General features: G+C 44.9%; 1 protein-coding gene across 2 annotated transcripts in view; it reads left to right on the forward strand.

Moving 5' to 3' along the window:
* The window catches only part of USP36 (ubiquitin specific peptidase 36), a 726,079-nt gene that overhangs the window by 15,609 nt on the left and 688,932 nt on the right, over positions 1 to 21,538 (forward strand). For both annotated transcript variants that reach the window (XM_086931077.1, XM_086931078.1), the window contains exons 3-4: positions 9,504 to 9,765; positions 9,894 to 10,115. In XM_086931077.1, the coding sequence (XP_086787203.1) occupies positions 9,513 to 9,765; positions 9,894 to 10,115 (475 nt within the window). In that variant the 5' untranslated portion in view covers positions 9,504 to 9,512. The remainder of the gene's footprint in view (positions 1 to 9,503; positions 9,766 to 9,893; positions 10,116 to 21,538) is intronic.

Here is a 21,538-nt window from a genome sequence, read left to right on the forward strand (position 1 = left end):
AAAAGTAAATACCCTGACGGTAGTGACAAAAGAATTAGTTGTGCGAGTGAAGAACGTGCCCATCGCAATAAATATTGTTGGCTTTCCGGAAAGGTGTGAGGGTCCCTCCATGGACAGATTCCTGATGCACTTGCTCCGATCAGTTATGACAGCAGAATCCCTCTCATCATGCTTCGTGGTGGAAAGAGGCCAAAGGGCACTAGTGAAGACACCCACTCCTGGGGTTCGGCCCTGACCAGTCATTGCATCCCTGTCCATATAATTGTGGATTTTTGCAATCGTTAAACATGCACAAAGTCAAGACGAGATCACCTACCAATTTCACCATATGATATTCCCTGACTGCGCGCGAAAATGGTGCAACATCAGCGTCAATCCTTCACAGCGGCTAAGCAATCCCTCTGAGATCTAAGATACAGTGAATGTTGCCATACCCAGCACGTTTGAGAGTAGTCTTCAACTCCCAAGCATTGTTATTTGACTCCCCAGAGCAGGTCTTTAGTCGGGCAAATTAGTTGGTGGCGCTGTGGCTGCATGCCCCATTTCGTATGGACTCTAACTCATCCCAAATTGATCGGAGAAATCACCCAGTAAAGTCCACAGAGAAACGACACAACCAGTCCAGATGCTCCTGGTGGAGCACACCCCAGTATTAGATGCCCTAGCCCGGACTGGGCTCCCTGATGGAGTCCAAAGCTCACCTGCCAATGTTTGACTTATCCTATATCCCTAGTAACATTTCCATGGTTATTAATTCCAGCGTACATGTGGTATGGGACATAATGCACATGACTGACCTATGAAGCTACTGGTCTAATTATCTCTAGTGGTGTTTCTTAGTTGGGGAATGGGGATCCATTTGGAGTACTCACTTTGCACCCCCCTAGTTGGGGTTCTGAGATGGCTTCTTCCACGACCAGCGCTTCTTGCTTGTTGAATTATGTTGGTGGGAGATGGTGCTCGAGTTTTGAAGTTAAAATGCAGACCCAGTACACATTCTTTCCTGAGGCCCGAGACCTGATTACATCCACCATAGCTGCCAATGTATGATCTGGAACTATCAATCCAGTGGGCCACCTCCGAGTAGTTTCATGGAACGTGCAGGGGATTCTCGATAAGATCAAATGGAGAGCGGTACAGAGTCATGCCAAGAGGATGGGGGAAGATGTATTGCCCCTACAGGAGAAGCACCTCTGGTCACTAAGGTCCTCTGCCTTGCCAGATATGGCTACATTCACCGCAATGTCCCCTTTCAGCTCACCAAAACAGGGATAGACACACTTGGTAGGTACACAGTAGTAACAGGCACCCTCTAAGGGAACCTCTGGCACTTTGCAGTGTTTGCTTTCCCGTGTTGGGACAAAACTTTGTGGACCCGGTAATACGCTTGTAGGGGAAACTGCCAGGTTGCCTCTTGGTGATCGTCAGGGACTGGAATTCTGTGAAGAATCTTCAAGTTACTATGGGGCACACTCAGGGTGGGGGTGTGGAGACGAGCACTACTAAGCTGAGCACCATGGCATCCGTGTTAAGCTGAGTAGACGCCTGGCAATCCTATCATACATCCGACACTGGGCATCCATACTTTTCTGCAGTACATGGCTCCCTATACAGACTGGATTATTTCTTGGTTTGCAGTATCTTCATCAAAGGGTGTCCGATGTTGACATACTGGCCAGGGAGCTATCTGACCATTCCCTTAATGGGACCATGGCCCTTCGCCTTCATATGGGGCCCAAGTGACCTGCCTTTCGCTGGCAATTCTCGCTGTGGCATCTGTGTGATCCCAAAAACACGCCTTACTCTCTTCATTGAAGAATATTTTACCGTCATATTGATAAGGTAGCTTCCGCAACAATATAAGTAGGCATTAGCAATTGCCCCGGGGAATGTAGATGTAGAGCCCAGGACCTCTTAGACCTTGAGATGTGGATGCAGCAGATAGAAGCGTGTGGTGCGGTGGGAGTGTGCGGCGCCAGTTGGGCCTGGCTCAGCAACCGTATAATCAGCAGCTACTTCTGTACGATGTCAAACTGGCATGGCAGGACGCACAGAGCTGCATATATCAATGATGGGGACAAATCGAGTAGGATGATACATCGGCTGTGCCAAACTGCCCGCTCTACGGTTCCTATACCAACGATCCACAACAAACTGGGGCGACTGTTCTCAGGGCTCCAAGAGGTGGCCAAGAGCTTCGCCGCCCATTCCCAGGAGATATATGCCAGTGAAGAGACAGACTTTTGATCAAATTGTTGAATTTGTAGAAGCAATGCCTCCTCAGTCCTTTATGGACACTACCCGGGCACAATTTGAGGAGGAGATTACAGAGGATCTCATCCAGGCACTAGCAGGGCTGCAGACAGGGAAAACCCTGGGCCTGAATGGATTCTTGAGTGAATTCCTAAAAGCCTATATGCTTCAATTGGGAGGACACCTCAGGGGTGTTGATCCATTCCACGTTTTGAAGGAACGATGCTCCAGTCTGACTGGAGCCACACTGAGTCTTCCTTAAGCTGGGCCATCCGCCGGAGGAGACTTCCTCCATATTGTCCAATATCCATGGAAGTCAAGATCCTTGCCAAAACATTGGCCAACAAGCTGATGAAACGCATGCCGGACCTAGTCCACGCCGACCAGTCTGGCTTCATGCCAGCTCGGGCTATGTGCAACAATATCAGACATGTTTGTAATGCCTTGGCTCTGACAGCTTGTTTGGGTAGGCCAACAGCGTTGCTCATGGCAGACATAGATAAAGCATTTGACTAAGCTGGGAGTACCCGTTTGTCCTACTTAAGAAATTGAACTTGGGTCCAAGATTTCTTTCCTATGTCCGATTTACTGTATGCAGACATGTCTTTGGTTATAATCGCAGGAACTGTGTCCCCCCCACTATTGCTATCTACATATAGCGGGGGGTGCTGTCGGCTCTCCCTACTATTATTTTCACTGGCCATTGAGCTGCTGGCCGCATGGGCCAGGGTTGATGTTCCTGTAAGGGGTTTTGAGTGGACTGTGGAGCTCTCCAACCGGATAGCCCTTTACGCAGGTGATGTCCTGTTCTTTCTTACTGATCCAGAGACTTTGGGACCCCGCATCCTACAAATCATGCAAATCTTTGGTAAAACATTGGGCTATACATGAAATCCTCGAAATGAATAGTTTTCCTGGTGGGCTGCCGTCTTGGAGCCAGGGAGTGAGCGTCAGGGTTGACGTTGGTGGGGGGTGTTAAATATCCGGGGATTTACATGTCCCTAGACACAGCACTATTGTGGACCCATAATCGAGCCTCCGTGTTAACATGAGTCAACAAGCATTGGAAATGCAATAGGTCTCGCAGCATTAGAGTTAGTGCTTTTAGAATTGTTTATGGGTTTTTTGTTGTAAATCTTTTGCATGTTTATTTTTTGTAGCCAATGCTAAAGAATTACAAATCAAAAAAGCCATAAACAATTGTAAAAGCTTTAACTAAAAATCCTCTGAGACCTATTGCACTGTGTGAGGGTGAGGTGTTGAGGGTGAGTGAGGGTGAGGGTGAGTGAGGGTGAGGGTGAGTGAGGTGTTGAGGGTGAGTGAGGTGTTGAGGGTGAGTGAGGTGTTGAGGGTGAGTGAGGTGTTGAGGGTGAGTGAGGTGTTGAGGGTGAGTGAGGGGTTGAGGGTGAGTGAGGGGTTGAGGGTGAGTGAGGGGTTGAGGGTGAGTGAGAGTGAGTGAGGGTGAGTGAGGGTGATTGTGAGTTAGGGTGAGGGTTTGAGGGTGGGTGAGGGTGAGGGTGAGGGGTTGAGGGTGAGTGAGGGTGAGTGAGGGGTTGAGGGTGAGTGAGTGTGAGTGAGTGTGAGTGAGTGTGAGTGAGTGTGAGTGAGTGTGAGTGAGTGTGAGTGAGTGTGAGTGAGTGTGAGTGTGAGTGAGTGTGAGTGAGTGTGAGTGAGTGTGAGTGAGTGTGAGTGAGTGAGTGTGAGTGTGAGTGAGTGTGAGGTGTTGAGGGTGAGGTGTTGAGGGTGAGGTGTTGAGGGTGAGGTGTTGAGGGTGAGGTGTTGAGGGTGAGGTGTTGAGGGTGAGGTGTTGAGGGTGAGGTGTTGAGGGTGATTGAGTGTGAGTGAGGGTGAGGTGTTGAGGGTGAGGTGTTGAGGGTGAGTGAGGGTGAGGTGTTGAGGGTGAGTGAGTGAGGGTGAGGTGTTGAGGGTGAGTGAGTGAGGGTGAGTGAGTGAGGGTGAGGTGTTGAGGGTGAGTGAGTGAGGGTGAGTGCGTGAGGGTGAGGTGTTGAGGGTGAGGAGTTGAGGGTGAGGGGGTGAGGTGTTGAGGGTGAGGGGTTGAGGGTGAGGGAGGGTGAGGGGGTGAGGGGTTGAGGGTGAGGGGTTGAGGGTGAGGGAGGGTGAGGGGTTGAGGGTGAGGGGTTGAGGGTGAGGGCGAGTGAGGGTGAGGGGGTGAGGGTGAGGGGGTGAGGGTGAGGGCGAGTGAGGGTGAGGGGGTGAGGGGTTGAGGGGGTGAGGGTGAGGGCGAGTGAGGGTGAGGGGGTGAGGGGTTGAGGGGGTGAGGGTGAGGTGTTGAGGGTGAGTGAGTGAGGGTGAGGCTGAGGTGTAGAGTGTGAGTGAGTGAGGGTGAGGCTGAGGTGTAGAGTGTGAGTGAGTGAGGGTGAGGCTGAGGTGTAGAGTGTGAGTGAGTGAGGGTGAGGCTGAGGTGTAGAGTGTGAGTGAGTGGTGAGGGTGAGGCTGAGGTGTAGAGTGTGAGTGAGTGAGGGTGAGGCTGAGGTGTAGAGTGTGAGTGAGAGTAAGAGTGAGGGTGATTGAGGGTTTCAGTGTTAGTGAGGGTGAGGTATTGAGGGTGAGTGAGGGGAAGGGTGATTGAGGGATTGAGAGTTAGTGAGGGTGAGGTGTTGAGTGTTAGTGATGGTGAGGTGTTGAGTGTTAGTGATGGTGAGGTGTTGAGTGTTAGTGATGGTGAGGTGTTGAGTGTTAGTGATGGTGAGGTGTTGAGTGTTAGTGATGGTGAGGTGTTGAGGGTGAGTGAGGGTGAGGGTGAGTGAGGGGGAGGGGGAGGCGTTGAGGATGAGTGAGGTGTTTAGGGTGAAGTGTTGAGGGTGTGGGTGAGGAATTGAGGGTGAGGGAGTTTTTGCTTTATTGAAATGTAAAAACCACGTTAATATTATCTGCCTGCACGCCTCGCATCCATCTCAGAAGGATGGATGAAAGGCGGACCAGGCCCTACTGATGGTACGTACACATGTGTGACCAGCAAGTTTAACGCGAGCCTTTATAAATTCTACTAAAAGGAAATGCAGAGATACATTTACTTATTTCATTTAAAATGTTTATTGCAAGCATGTGTCAACCCCTTGTTCTGTGGTACTTTTGTGAAGAAACTGAGTAGCAAAGAGGAGAAGCAATTGGACAGCAAACAGGGGAGAAAGGTGGAGAGTCCAGACAGAAAAGAGGAAGTGACAGGGGAGAAAGATGAAATGTGGCGAGCCGTGAAGAAAACTAGAGGGTGGTGTGGGGGAGAGCAGAAAGGAGAAAGAAGAGTGGCAAGGAACAGAACGTATATATAAAATAAAAATAAGATTGAGATAAATCTATGGAAGCAAAGGCGAGAGACAGGCTGGGTGAGGAAAGAGGGTGGAGAGATGCAAGAGGAGAGAGGGCGAGAGTACAGAGAGAGGAGGAGGGGAAGTGACATGCCCAGCGCTTCCTGGGGGAGGGCCCGTGCTGTACACAGCGAAGCTCACAAGTTTCAGCCCGACTTCATTTTAACTCGGTTCCAAGACCAGGGGGCGGGAAAAGAAAGCACTGCATGAAAAACAGTCACTGCAGGAGAGAGACACCCGGCGCTGCCTAAGAGTGATTCTATCATGATTAAGGGGTGACATGTGTCTTCCTTCTTGTGTGTCATATGCTTGAAATATAAACAATCTAACTATTGCACCACCTTACCAGGCCTATTGGCTTTGTCAACCCCTTGTTCTGTGGTACTTTTGTGAAGAAACTGAGTAGCAAAGAGGAGAAGCAATTGGACAGCAAACAGGGGAGAAAGGTGGAGAGTCCAGACAGAAAAGAGGAAGTGACAGGGGAGAAAGATGAAATGTGGCGAGCCGTGAAAAAAACTAGAGGGTGGTGTGGGGGAGAGCAGAAAGGAGAAAGAAGAGTGGCAAGGAACAGAACGTATATATAAAATAAAAATAAGATTGAGATAAATCTATGGAAGCAAAGGCGAGAAACAGGCTGGGTGAGGAAAGAGGGTGGAGAGATGCAAGAGGAGAGAGGGCGAGAGTACAGAGAGAGGAGGAGGGGAAGTGACATGCCCAGCGCTTCCTGGGGGAGGGCCCGTGCTGTACACAGCGAAGCTCACAAGTTTCAGCCCGACTTCATTTTAACTCGGTTCCAAGACCAGGGGGCGGGAAAAGAAAGCACTGCATGAAAAACAGTCACTGCAGGAGAGAGACACCCGGCGCTGCCTAAGAGTGATTCTATTACTGCATGAGCGAGTGAGAGCTAAGCATCAACAAAAGAGATGACGGCGCAGGAGAGTGGCAGCACTGCACGAGAGAGACATCTAGGCTGCGCGCGAGCAGCTGCCAGCGCTGCATGAGACACCTTGCACTGCTTGGGAGTGTTTCTCCACACTGCAGGAGAGACACTGCAGTACAGGCGAGAGACCACGCTTAAGCAAGAAGACAGATTGCGCCTCGGCGGAGAGACTGCAGCACTGCAGGAGAGACATGCTACACTGCAGTAGAAAGGGGGCTGACCTCCGAATTTCACGAGAGACCCCAACACTACTTGAGAGAGATTCACAGCACTGAAGGAAACAGCCCTGTATCGGAGACAGCACCAGATTTTAAGAGACCCCAGGGCTGCTTGGGGAACAAGCCTTTCACCGTAACACGGCGGGCAGGGGAGGGGGCGGAGAGGGGAGAGGTGCGACACGGCAGGCAGGCAGGGGAGGAGAGTAGGAGGAGGAGGGGGGAGGAGAGTAGGGGAGGCACGGCCTAGCGGCAGGCAGGCAGGGGAGGAGAGGAGGAGGAGGGGGGAGGAGAGTAGGGGAGGCACGGCCTAGCGGCCGTGCAATCAAGTAGTGAGGGGGCGGAGCTGGGGGAGGCTGTGAGAGAGAGTAGGCAAGGCAGGCGGCTGGGGGCATGTGCACGCGCATTTAAGCTCAATGCGCATGCGCATTGAGCTTAAATTTCTCGTGCACTGCAAGGAATCGCCACGATTCCTTGCAGTGTGGATAAAGAGCGGATAAGTGCCAATACTCTCGCCTTGCTCGATGCGCATGCGCATCGACAGGCGAGACCTAAAAAGGAAGTGCAGGTTTGGACCCTTATGCTGCTGTCCTTATTTGGTAGATCATCAATCTTCAAAATGGTTTTCCTGCCTCGCTTGCTGTATCAGCTACAGAACTAACCTTATTCTGTCCCCAAGTCATCGTTTCAACAGGTCAACACCAACCTTCTTGTGTGTGTGTGTGTGAGTGGGGGGTTTGGGGGGTATGGAGGGGGGCAGGATTGCACCACATAGCATTTTGGACATGCTTCCAGTCCACATACTGTGGAGACATTGCTGGTGCAAATATATACTCTTACTACTCTGCCACTCATTTCTTGAGCATGAATGAATGGTGGTATTCCCACCAAAGAGACCCTGCCTATGCAGTTGAGAAATGGGTGATGGGCTCCCTGCTAGACTATCTGTATAGTGGAAGGGTTTTAGGGTTCCTTCCACCACCCACACAAGTGGTCATACATGTATGGAGGCGCTCCCTACAGCGATGGGGTGGTCGAGGAAATGGACTCTGTCGACGCCAGTATGGAGGGGCAGTGTGCTAAAACAAGTAGCCCAGCTGGTATGTTTTCAGAAGTGGGAAATTATTGATATCTCCTCCATTGAAGATGTAAAGCGCGGCACTGCGTTGAAATCATTTCAGGAGATGCAAAGCAAATGTCCATTTCACCACAGCTAATTCTACAAATAATAACTCCGCCACTTTCTCACTCCATATCTTAAAGACTTCACTGGCCTTCCAGAGTTCAATCCATTGTAGGGCAAGCTCCTCTTGTAAAATCTAGGCGTTCACAAAGTACTGCAGATATACCAATCGCTAGTCGCAAATAGCTCAAACATGTTACCCACACTCTGAGCTGCGTAGGAACCCAACATTGAAACACTAGATGATGATGATGATAACTGATACAAATGATCGTTGTTGTTTTTAGGTCTCACCCTTTTGAAAAGAGATCTATCCAGGGCGTGGAAGTGAGAATGGACAATAATATGGGACTCTAGGTAGTAGTCTATAGGGTGAGGGGGGTGCCTCAACAAACATACCTAAATGTGGCAGAGGTGTGCTGATTAAAGGAGTGTTGTCTTGGCCCCAGTTTGCTCTGGTTACTCTCTTCGGGAAGAGGAAATCCTGGTATATGGAGCCCAGGGGCATAAGACTGATGCCATGCCTAATGATTAATCCACCGGAGGGCATTTATGATGTCCTGTGGAACACGGGGGGAATGGATAGGATCGACAGTGCAAGATTACCCGTTGTCACTGGTCATGAGGATTTTCAGTGTAATCTCTTGTATATGATTGATGGCCGGTGCGGCCCTGATGTTTTGCTAAAACCCAATAAAATGTATTATGAAAAAAATTCTTACTGTCAAAAGTTTTATTAGAAGAGCAGTGGAGGCAAACATGCAAGGTGATAGATTGTGTTGAAAGCTTGAATTGTCCAGATTTAACATATGTTATACCCTTTTCAAATTGTGGCATGTTTAAAATGTCAAAATATGCATTATTTTATGGCTAAAAATGCGATTGAGACCTGAATTGAATATATATTATCTTCTTGGTGTTCTCAGCTTCCAGGAATCCTCTTAGGAATCTTCAGGCTGCGTAGCATTTCCAGTTTTCTGTATTCTTCTCTGGTTCCATATTTGTTCCTAGGTTTAAATATGCTCAGTTTCTTTTCTACAGCTGTTGGCATAGACCTGATGTGGTTGAAATGTATTTTTATTGATACATCATCCAATCACTATGAAGTGTACCTTTGATTTGTACTTAATTTTGGTTTTCAGAATGGAGTATCTGCTCAAATGGTGCTGGTGGAAGCCTTACTGTGTTTTTTGGTGGTTCATAATCAATCTAATTATGATCTGTTAATAACATAACTCTCAAACCTGCCTAACTAAAGGAAATGGGATCACCTTAATGAGTGGGACATTTTGAAAAAAACAAAAAAGCAGAATGTTGTTCTCTTCATTCTAGTACTGAATGAGGGCCCTTTTATGTGATGTACTCTGTCCCTTATTGTCATTGCTAGTTTTGATGACTTAAGACATCATGATGCATTGACTCGTTAACATCTCAGAGCATTTTAACTGCTAAAATGCCCTCCTTCTCCGCTACTGCAGTTTGTTTTCCTTTGATTGAATACCATGCCTTTTGAAGGCTTGTCTATGTATTTGGAGAAGCGGTAGCTAAACAGTATGGTCTTACCAAGTTCTTTTGCACTCCTGCAGTGATGCACCATGCCAATCGTGGACAAGCTGAAAGAGGCCCTGAAGCCGGGTCGGAGGAATTCTGTGGAAGAGAGGGAGCTGGGCAAACTCCTGGCCTCTTCTGCCAAGAAGATCCTGCTGCAGAAAATAGAGTTTGAGCCTGCTAGCAAGAGCTTTTCATACCAGTTGGAAACGCTGAAAAGCAAGTATGTGTTACTGAACCCCAGGTCTCAGAGCACAAACTCCAATATCTGCTCCCAGCAGACTCCCATCAAACGAATAGGTAGGTCAAAAAGCAATAGCCTTTTGCACAGTATGGAGTCCGTGGGGTTTATGGAAACTGCTTTTGGTGGCTTTTTATCGCAGTGTTATACTGATTTCCCGGTATTGTGTTTTCTTTTGTCCCCCCAGGTAGTGATAATGGGATTGGTGGCTCTCTAGATGGTGTCCCAAGGCCGCAGAAAGTTCTCTTCCCTGTAGAGCGTCTGTCCACAAAATGGGAGCGTATTTCCAGAGTTGGCGCTGGGCTACACAACCTAGGAAATACTTGCTTCCTGAACTCAACTGTGCAGTGCCTGACCTACACCCCACCTCTTGCCAACTTTTTGTTGTCAAAGGAGCATAGCCGGAATTGTGAGTACTCCTAATTTGTATGAAAGTTACGTTAATGAAGGACATTGATATGGACTTTAAAATAAATATATGTATATGTTATAGCCTAGGCAGACTATTGCTGCAGCATTTTCAGATGTGGCTTTTTAATCGCTGCTTCTATCCCTCATTCATGCAGAGCCTTTTAGAGGTATTCACAAATGGGTGGGATGCAGTAAGTGTAGGGTTGCTGCTACCTTTGACCACGACATTGGTCTTTCAGCTCAGGGGTGTGGAATTTATTAAAATATCTACTTGTCTATGGGGCAGGTTGCTTCATAAATCTACTTGTCCTGTAACAAAATCCACTTGTCCCTTTGGTGCCATGTAGTGCGGAGACAAATTATGGCAGCAATCTCATTATATAGGAGCTCCTATATAGCCTCTCTGATCATGCCAGGGCTCATACCATGGTAGTGTTTGAATACTAGCAATCCCTTTATGTTGCCATGTTTCGGCAGATCTACATACTGGGACTGAAGGTAGTGGTAAGCAATAGTTTCAGGGTTGGAATGCCCCTTTGAGTCTGTGCAAACCTACTAACCTGCATGTTTAAGGGTTTTCAACAACTGTTCTCTAATCTTGTCCCATACTGAGAAATGTTGGAAATGTACTCCCGATAATGGCAGACACAAACCTTCTTCCAGAGTTAGGAAAAAAGTAGTTGGAGGGAAAATGAACTTGCAAACACTCAGGTTTTCGCATGAGCAAATTTATACATGCACATATTGCTCATGCTAAAATGCAGTTCACAAATATTTTCTAGGACTACAATTTCTTGTCAGACTTATATAAATTCTTGTGAATTCACAAAAAACCATATAGCTAAACTTAATGCAAGTACATATACCAAGGGTGCACTTTTGAGACTTTCTTTAATAATTGGGCCCCTAATTTTGTCTGGCCTTAACCATGACCGTTTGGGTTTACTGAAATTCTCTCGCTCTCTCTGTATTGGCTGGCTTTACTGTGAGTAACAGCATTCTGCTCTTTCACAAGGAGCATATTGGCACACAACATAGTTTTGTTCAGTGCCAATAACTAATTGGGCCCCTAATTTTGTCTGACCTTAACCATGAACTTTTGGGTTTACTGAAATTCTCTCGCTCTCTCTGTATTGGCTGGCTTCACTGTGAGTGACAGCATTCTGCTCTTTCACAAGGAGCATATTGGCACACAACATAGTTTTGTTCAGTGCCAATAACTAATTTGGCACTGTGTGCTTTTTGAGACCAAAAACAATTGTTGCTTTTGGCAATGTTTGTTGTAATGGTGAGGGACCGGCCGCTCTCACACCAATAAGGTTTTACAAAAACAATGTCAAAACAAGTCACATATTTCTAAAACTAAAACACTGACCAACAATTTCAGACCTACTGGCTTTGCCAATGCTTGTTTTTTATGTTTCCCATAATCTTATTGATACTGGTTACTCTGATTTTCCAATATTAATATATTTGGGAAATATTAGCATGCACCAACACATTTTACTAAATGATGCTTCAAAGAAAGGGTACCTGAAATTTTACAGTAGTTTAGCAAAATGTTTTTTTCCCCTACTTTCATTTAGGAACATTTTATATTGAAAGCTAAGAATCCTTAATCTTGCTTTCAAGCTTCTGCAAATATTTGCATCTAATCATAGAGCATTCTGGGAGAATTTTGCATAGCCTCATATTACTAAACTTTGAAACCGTGTGTATACATTTTTATACTGGAACCACTGTCAGTAGTGCAGTCAGAATTTACATTTATTTAGAGTTCACCCTAATAATAAAGGCTTTAAATTAACCTCATCGATGCTGCAGATATTCTTCTCCGGTGCTGGGCCATAATAGAACTGGGTGTGGTCATGACGAGCTCAGCTCGTCATGAGCACACGAGCACCGTGCCTCATGACGAGCTGAACTCGTCATGAGCATCGAAGGGGTTAATGAACCATAAATACAAATTTGAACAGCATTAACATATGCACACAAATATTAACTTAACTTCAGGCAGTGCCCTTCCCTTACCTTTAATGTGGTACTGCAAACTGGCAGCCAAAGGGTTTGTGCTGCAGGGGGTTGGGCCTACTTGTCCCAAGAACAAAATACACATTAAAACTTGTTGCCCTTGACCCCAAACAATATGTCCTGGGCGTCGGGCTATAGGAATTCCACATCCCTGCAGCTCCTGCTGTTTCTCATTAAGTTACTATTTTCTAACCTAGAATTTTTAGTTATAGTCATGAAGAATTTAATTTCCACACCCACTGGATCCTGAATCACTTTTTGAGGGGAAAAAAATCTCTTCAGAAAAATGTGTAATTGCTCACAGTATTTCTGTGGTCGTACTATGTAACCACTAAACCAATTGTAGCTTTGGTTTGTTTTATAAGAAGCCAACTACCATAAAATTGAAAAATGAATAAGCATGTTCAAATCGTGGTCTTTTGTTTCAGTGAAATTGCTCTGGTTTAAGATTTTATTTTAGCTTACTCGTTGAGGTAATAAACATCCTTTAGCTTACAGAGATGTTCTTCCTTAACAGGGAAAAACTTGAGAAGATTCCAAAAAGCGTTTGAGTATGATGTGCTTGCCAGACTTTAAAACATAATAAAGCTCAATTTTGCAGAAAATGTCAAGGTGCGATCTCTAGGAGGGTGAAGTAATTTGCTCAGAGAACCAAAGAATGCGCAAATGTGAGTTTATGAAGGTACAACTTTTTTTCTCCACCTGAAGTTTTGGAGGCCTCTTGATTCCAGAAGGAGCGATCTTAACACCTTGGCTGCTAGAGGTTCCCCCCCCCCCCCGGTGCTGCACTCGCAGATTTACCATTGTTCATGACGAGCTCCGCTCGTCATCAGCACAGCTCAACCGTGCCTCATGACGAGCTGAGCTCGTCATGAGCATCGAAGGGGTTAAAGGCATAAACTCCCAAGTCCCTTTGTTTGCCACAGATGTTGAAACATTTGTGATTACATTAATTGGCGGCTACGACCTCTTTCAAGCAGAAACAGTGTTAAATCCTTTTGCATTTTACATCTCTGAGTTTTGTTACTGTCAAGGCCATCAACATTAAAACTGTTGCAAGTCTCAAAACTCACTAAAGTATGCCTTTTACATGTTTACATTTATGAAACCTCAGTTCAATCAAAACATATTGATAAATGTTTACCACAGATTGTGAGATTCTTCATTATCCGTGCCACTTTAGAACACCAACGTGGATGGTGATGTAGAGTATCTCATTGGTATGATAGATGTTCAGGACCCTTCTTTCTGAGATCAGTAGCACTCGAGAAAGCTATCATGGTCAAACGTGTTCTCATTTTAAGCGGGTCTGTTTTATATTGCATAGAGACGCTATTAAGGATATTCTCCAGAATGTCTTTCTGCATCAGTAGCAAGTGTACATTCAATTCAATAAAACTTTATTCGGTTTAAACGAACATAAACTATAAAAGTTACACAAAAAAATACAATAAAAAGTGACAGTGCATTATATAAAAACAGTCAAGAAGCGAATAAGATTAAAAAAGAGAGGAACCAAGGGAACACTTATTACTGGTCCATATAAAGTCTACATTTGATGGTTGCTTTTAAAAAAACCCACAATGAAGAATAAACAATCCTCTTTCAAAAGTTGAAGATACACTAAAGCTGGGCGAACCTGCCTAAAACATTTGGGTCTGGCAAATAAGAGATGAAAAAGATTCAGCCGAAACCTGGTTAGGAGGAATTTTTTGTGCGTAGACAACGACCCCAAGAGATACGGCTCTACTCCCGGGGTTGGTTTAAGCATAATGTACATACGCACGCTAGATTTCTGTACCTCCCTTGCCTCTCTATCCAGGTTCCTACCTGCCAGAAAGGCGGTTTTAATTTCCTCCACATCTCTCTTATTAATACATTTGGGATTTGAAAATATTTCTCCCCGGCCTAACCTGCCAACATTTTCCTTGATATACCTCGGCCATAAAATACGGGAGGAGTTATCAAGTGTCATGCAATCTTTTATAATCATGTGGGTCAGGGGGAGGTCTGGGTTCAGCCAACACTTCAGCCAATAAGTCAGTGGGTGCAGAGAGAGTGCATCATTTAAGTACGGGACCCCTAGTTCTTCATGGGACGCTAAGTTAGACGTGCCACGAGGAACACACAAGAGCCGTTTCAGAAAATCATTTTCCGATGTTTGAAGCGATTCTCCCACCATATAACCCCATATTTCGCTACCATATGAGGCAACGGTTGAGCTTATTGTCGAAGAGGACCCCTAGGTATGAAAAGACATTTGTGAGGGGTATTTTAGAGTCTCCTACTCTACATTGAAAAATGTTCTTCACCGGCTGCCCCACCTGCATAACATATGATTTGGAGTTATTGATTGCCAGGTCCCAATCTGACAAAGTCTGAAAAGGCAGTTACGAGTGATTGTAAACCCCTTTCTGTCCTGGATATGAGGACGGCATCGTCCGCGTATAACAGGACTGGAATCCCTCGCCTACCTACCCTAGGACAATCAGCCCCTAAAGCCTGTAAAACGATATCGAGTTCATTAATATGAAAATTAAATAGGAAGGGAGCCAGTATACAGCCCTGCTGGACTCCCTTCTTTATATTAAAATCCCTTGTGACACGCCAGTCTTGTGAAAACCTAACATTAGCTTTGGTTGACCTATGTAGATCCTCAAGAAGGTTCACCATGTACACCCAATGCCTTCATGGACTGCCATAGCCTGTTCCTATTTAGGCAATCAAAAGCAGAGGACAAATCCATGAAGGCAAGGTGAATGGTCCCTGAACGAGCAACTGTATATTTACACAAAATCAAGAAAAGGTTGAGGCATTGGACAACTGTGGACCTTCCCTGGCGAAACCCATAATGGGCTTCCGGCAGTATCGAATTATCCTCTGCCCAAGATGATGATCTTTGCAAAAGGACCCTACACATCACTTTTACCACTTAATCTATGAGGGATATAGGTCTGCCTCAATCACCTTTTTTTTAAAACGGGGACTATAGTGTAGGTAGCCCAAGACAGTGGGCATCCATACAGTGCCGCCGCATTAAAAACAGACTCCAATATCGGGGCCCAGAATGTGGGGTCCGACTTGAAAAGGTCTGGGGGGGATCCCATCAGAACTCGGTGCCTTTCCAGTGGTTCGGCCTGTTGTACCTGATAGGATCTCACCACTCCCAAATCTTAGGACCCCCTCCTGAGTATCATGGGTTCCCTGATTTTGCACAATCAAACATAAGTTCGAAGTGGGATTCCCACTCCTCCTCTGTTATATAACAATCAACCCCCCCCCCCCTTCCAGGACAAAAAGAGGTTTATTTACAACGCTCCAGAATTTCCAGCTGTTTTGGAGAGTATCGGGGTCCCTCCATTCCTCATCCTTAAAAGGATCTTTTTCGTGTCTCAAGGGCCAGTTTATATTCCCTGCGGCAGGCCGAGACATCCACCTGCACTCTTGGTTTTTGTACCAGAGCCGCCTCGCTGCTTTAGAGCATTGAGTCTCAAACCATCTCGGACCAACCTGTATTTGATCTTTTGCTGGGACAGATAACATCCCAGCAACCTTCTCAGTAATAGTTTTAAAAGGGTCCAGCACCCCCCTTGGTGAGGACTGTTCCGTGGTACACACAGTTAATTTGTCACCACATACAGTTTTAATTCTATCGGCGATTGATTCAGGGCTCAGCTGTGACCACTTTAGTCTGCGCTTACCATCGGTAAGTCTCATTCAGCCTAGTTTTGGTACGGCCCCTATTTGTTCGACGAGGGGGCCTGTCACATAGAGTGTTATCGGGTCATGATCACTAAATTCACTCTCTGTGATCTTAAAGGAGATAACTAAAGATTGTAGGGAAGATGCAATTAAAACATAGTCAATAAATGATCCCTTCCCATTTCCATTAAACGTTGGAACAGTTAAAGTTGTACGAGGGTCTATTAGAGCCATCGTAGTCATCAGATAAAAATCCTCAATCAAGGCGTTTAATAACTCCCCATCAACAGTATGTTCATAATGAAAGCCATGCATACGAGGACAACCCATGTCAGAGATACAAGACATTAGCGACTTGCCACAGGGATGTATATTAAAGTCTCCGGCGATCATGAGGCTAGGTAGACTTTGACCTTTGACTCAGTGAATGGGTTATTACATCCCCGAGGGCGGTTACATTGCTAGACTCAGAGGGAGAGACAACAGCATTATAAAAATTAACCAATCCCAGATTAATGACCCCCTATTGTATCCTTAACACTTGAATCCCAGGGTGTGTATTTGGTACAGCCTGCACTTTACATGTTGTTTTCACAGAAATGTAAATTACCAAACCACCTTTAGGTCTCCCCCTTAAAGAGAGTTTAGCTGGGACAAAAACGGTTTTAAAGCCTTCCAGGAAGAGGTCGCAGTCTACTGACCAGGTTTCCTGTAGACAAATTATCAAAAATTGCTTTACATAAATTATCCATCTAGAATCCTGAAACCTCTCCGCCAAACCTGCTGTAGTCCAGGATAAAAAATTGTTTAAACAAAACCTAGGGGGCCCTGCCGCTACAACACTAAGATCCTGTGGTACAGCGACAGACTCCGGCCCAACACAAACAGGATTCCGCAGTCAATCACAATCCTCCATGCCAGACAGGGTGTCAAATCTATTATTTAGAGCCAGGCTATAGTCAGAGTGTCTATCCATCAATGGGTGGAGTTAATCAGGAGCGAATCGTGGGTGAATGGGTTCGGGTCTAGTTCTAGCATCTCCAAAGTGTTGCTCACCATGGTCTTCTTCCAGTGTATCCCTACGTATAGACAGCTTGTAAAAAACCAAAGGGAGAATTCTAATTGCAGAACTCACTGGTGGGGGATGACTGTAGCCCCTTGAGAAGATACAACTTGCATTATAGGGGTTATCAAAGTTGATGATGATACAATCCCCAGTCCCTTGTTTACACGAATTCCCGATCCAGTTCACCCTGCGTGCCATAATTATGTTGTTAAATATATTCGCACCGCCTATAGTCTTTTGTGTAAACCAGGATCTTATTTTATTTAGTAATTGCCCGTAATTTTCACTTTTCCCTGGTGGAAGAGATGGAACATACCCCAGGATTGCTACATATGGGGTAGATTCAGGTGTGAAGATCAATGGTGTTCCCAGATGAAGGACTTGTGACTCATACGATTATTTTGGCTGGAGAAGCAGCCACATTAAGGAGGCTATAGGCTGCCAAGACTGTTATCTGTCACTTTTGAGATACTAAAGTACTTAAACAAAAACAACATTGATGTTGACACTATTGTCCAGGTCTTCATAAAGCAATGATAGCCATTTTGTTAAACTAGCTACCACCAATAATTATACACACTCCTGGATGAGCAGAAACTAGAAACGGAAAGTCCAAGAACCAGGCTTCTTTACGACAGACTCCTGCCAGAATCTAGTCATTTTTTGGCTACACAGAGACTTGCATTGTCCGGCTACTACCCTGCCTCCTGACAGGCAAAAAAGGTGATGGGAGGGGGGCATGCTTGCAAATAGTCTAAAACACTATCAAGTGTTCTGTGTAGCACTCCAACCTATCCTTTTTCAGCCACAGTGCAGCTCTACAAAGAGACCCTTCGTGTGCAAACCAGTACTGACCCAGCTCCTCCTAGGGAACAGTCCATCCTTAAATGTGGGAAAGACCCTGCCTCTCTCAATAAGGGAACGCAAGCAATCCCCGACCAATGTTGTGCTCGTCAGTGAAGTATAGCTTGCATCCTGTAGCATAATGAACAAGGGTCCCACTCCTGGAATATTCCCATGTAGAGCAGGGAGCTGCTGCTAAAAATGCAGCTTCATGATTGCTGCTTTAAAATGTTGCTGCATGTCCGGTGTCATTTACTTCCACATATACAAATGGAGGAGGGGAGTATAAAAGGGAAATCCTACGTATATCGATCTGTTCCACCCCTTTTTTTGGGGGGGAGGGCAGGGGGGTGTTCCGTGATTTTCAGCATCCGCAATATCTTCTTTTGTCTTTTTTATAATTACTATTTGCTTATTCTTTACAGCATTGGTAAACTGTCAATGCCTATGAGGGTGTAAGGTTTCAACCATTAGTAGGTTTGTGCTGGATGTCATATGGGGGGCAAATAAAATGTATTCACAAAAAGCAGCCCTAGTAAGGCAAAATTGAATTTATTGATGAAAGTATCTTTTACTTATTGGATGATTTTCCCCAGTTTGGTTTAATAGATGCAAACAGTCTTTCAGTTTGTACTATCAAACCAGCTAATCATTTGTTAAAAGGATAGGTTGGGACAAGTAACCCCAGATGCCAGCCTGGAACGTAAGTGCATTGGATGGTTGTGCTAGAGAGATGAATGGTAGTGTACAGCACTGATGCCCAAACATGATTACACCAAAGAAGGAAAGAATAGAATGAGCTGGCAAACCGCAATGTACTGTTAAATAATTGTGATCACGAGGGGTGTGTATCTGATCATTACGCTTCCACTTTTTCACCTTAAATTCGATTTAGACTGCAGAGGAGAAAAAATATTTTTCGACCTTCTGTGGACCTGCATGTATTCTGCATGAATGTATGTATTGTATCAGTAGATGTTGCTGCTCTATATGAATGTGTGCATTTATCTGTAATCTAGTTCCTGTGTGCATGGTTGTTGTGGGGTGCTCTGGGTCGTACATGTATCAAAAAATCTTTTATCATGTCTTGTGGCCCGGGGAAGAGACAGCTCAGTGTTATTTCGGTGGGATTAGACAAACTTTACTCCACTAACACTTTTCCCTACTTAGGAATGGTTTTTGCTGCGAACGGCTCGTGGAGTGGACATTTGGTCCATGCCACGAGCAAGTTCTCAAAATCCATTAATTCTATTCTTAGCCTTCCACGGCCTAAGAAAGCAGGTGCCACTAGAGCAATGTAATTTTTTTTTTAAATTACAGTGCGTCCCGGTAGCAGCATATGGGGCAGAGATTTGGGGCCTGGGTAAAACATCTAGTATCCAGACCGAGGAAAATCGTTTTTGTAGAAAAATCCTTGGAGCGCCTATCTCTTCCTCAGAGAATATTTGTCACTGTGAATTGAACTTGCACTATATATCAGATTTCATAGCATCTAGACCGGCCATGTTCTGGCTGGCTATCTGGAGGAATAAATTGGCCTCCCTAACCCATGATATTATAAGAGATTGTCTTAGCTGCGAGAAAGGGATGACAATCCCCTGGCTCTCTGGAGTTTTTAAAAAACTAAGCAGTGTAGGTAAAGGACACCTTTTCTTTGACCCTAGTAAGATCGAGCCGAAAGACAAAAATGAGATAAAGTTTGCACTGTATGCACTATAGCAAAGATAGACTGGCGAGGGAGTTAACTAAACCAACTATCCAGGCTTATGTGAATAAAGATCTGTATATACAACCAATTCCATTGTATCTTACATTGCCAATGACAAACTGGGAAAGATTACTTCTGTTCCGTTTAAGGGCAGGCACTGTTAGATTTGTATTATGTTTTCCATTAGGTTATTCTTCAATAAGATCTGGAAACAAATTGTGCCCATGTGATGACACGTTTATCACTGGAGGGGTTTTGTCCTACGGGTCCTGGCTGGACAACATATGCAATATCAAAGAAGAGAATGCCAGGGCTCGAATTCAAGTCACAACAGCTTATTTATTCAGCTGGTGTGTGCCTTCTATAAGTTACTTCAAGAAGGTATTATGTGTACATTTGTCATTTTTTGGAATTTTCAAAACATATTTACATTTTATGCAAGCTTCAGAGGATTAAGCATTCCTTTTACTGTGGAAACAATACATACAATGTTTCATGCATTACAGTATTTACAAACAAAACAAATAAGAAAACATTCATGTGTGGTTACACTTTCACTGTTTGAATACAAAACAAACATTAAATCATATACACCTAGATTAATTCAGGTACTGATCCTTATGCGTTAGTCCTAACTGTTACATGGATCAGACACATTGGGCAATATGACTTTAGTTGCATCGCCCTATGCTTGTGTGTCAACCCCTAACATTTGGGTTGCTTCATCTTTAGAACAGCCGTATAGCTGACGCGTTTCCAAACCCTTCTTTCTGTCAATAGGGTTCTTCCTCAGGGCTGAGCTGTGTACCTGTGGTGTAGAATTGAGGGACATTTAGTATCTCCTGTTCTCTGAACTGTTTAACTGTCTTCTAACATAGGTGAAACCTACGAGGGATTATTACCTTTTGTCACGTTTGTTGTGGGCTGTGATTTTCAAAGGCTGGGCATCAAATTGTCGATAATATTTCACCATTGCCTAAATGGAATTAAAGGATGGTGGGTTCATGAGTTTGTGAATTTCTAGCACTTTTTTACACATTTTGAATCAAAGTTCACGATGCGCTATCACTTACTTGTTGTGTATGTTCCTAATCACTCGTGGAGTTGGAGTGACTGTTTGTGGAAATCTAGTTGTAGTCCCGCGGTGTTGGCGTTCTGTTTAAATGTAAATTATAAATGAAATTTTAAACCTGATCGTGGTGGAGAATGCTTCAATATTACACACGCACTATAGCGCTGACGTGCTTACTTGTGTTTGGGCGCCGAGGGGGGACTCAGGCACTGCTGCACTTTCTGTCGTTTGAAGCGTAGTGCGTTCGAACGGTTGACTATTCTGTGAATTAAACACAAAGGTGCCGACCATTACTCGACAATCTTATTTAAGTTAAGACCGCGCTTCGGTCTGTTCGTTATAGATTTCTTACCTCTGTCTGTTAAAGCAGTGCTCGAGGCTCCAAGGGGCCGCGTGACTCTCACTTCTAACGCTGCTGCAAAGTCAGGTTTCCAACACTCGATGGAACTCGGTTTCCTGTTATTATATGCTGCTAGGCATTATGGGACTTGTAGTGTTCCACATTATGCCGTTTTTATACACTCGCTTTTCTATTCCATTTATCTTAAAGAAAGGGTGAATGATATGGTAATTGGCGCAATGACTGACATATCCCATTAAATGTGTTTGTTGATGAGAGGTGGGTCAGCAGAGGACTCAATAATTAGATCTTTGCAGTTCTGATATTTCGTTCAACCCGTCCATCACACAATTAAACTTGAGAATTAGGTAGGCTTCTTTTTTAAGCAACATGGTATCGACATTTCCTCCCCTAAGAGGGACTTTCATAGCTTGTAACACTGTCCATTTAAAATCTGTCTCGGTGTGTTGATGTTCCACAAAGTGCTGTACCATGGGCGCAGACATCACTTTGTGTCTGATCCTGGACCTGTGTTGAGCCATTCGTTGATTTACTTTTTGGGTTGTTTTCCCAATGTACAACTTAGGACAAGGGCACATAATTGCGTATATTACGTTATTTGTTTTGCAATTTGAGAATCCTTTGTGTGTCCATTTTAT

The sequence above is a fragment of the Lissotriton vulgaris genome, chromosome 7 (genome assembly GCF_964263255.1).
Source record: "Lissotriton vulgaris chromosome 7, aLisVul1.2, whole genome shotgun sequence".
Lineage (NCBI taxonomy): Eukaryota > Metazoa > Chordata > Amphibia > Caudata > Salamandridae > Lissotriton > Lissotriton vulgaris.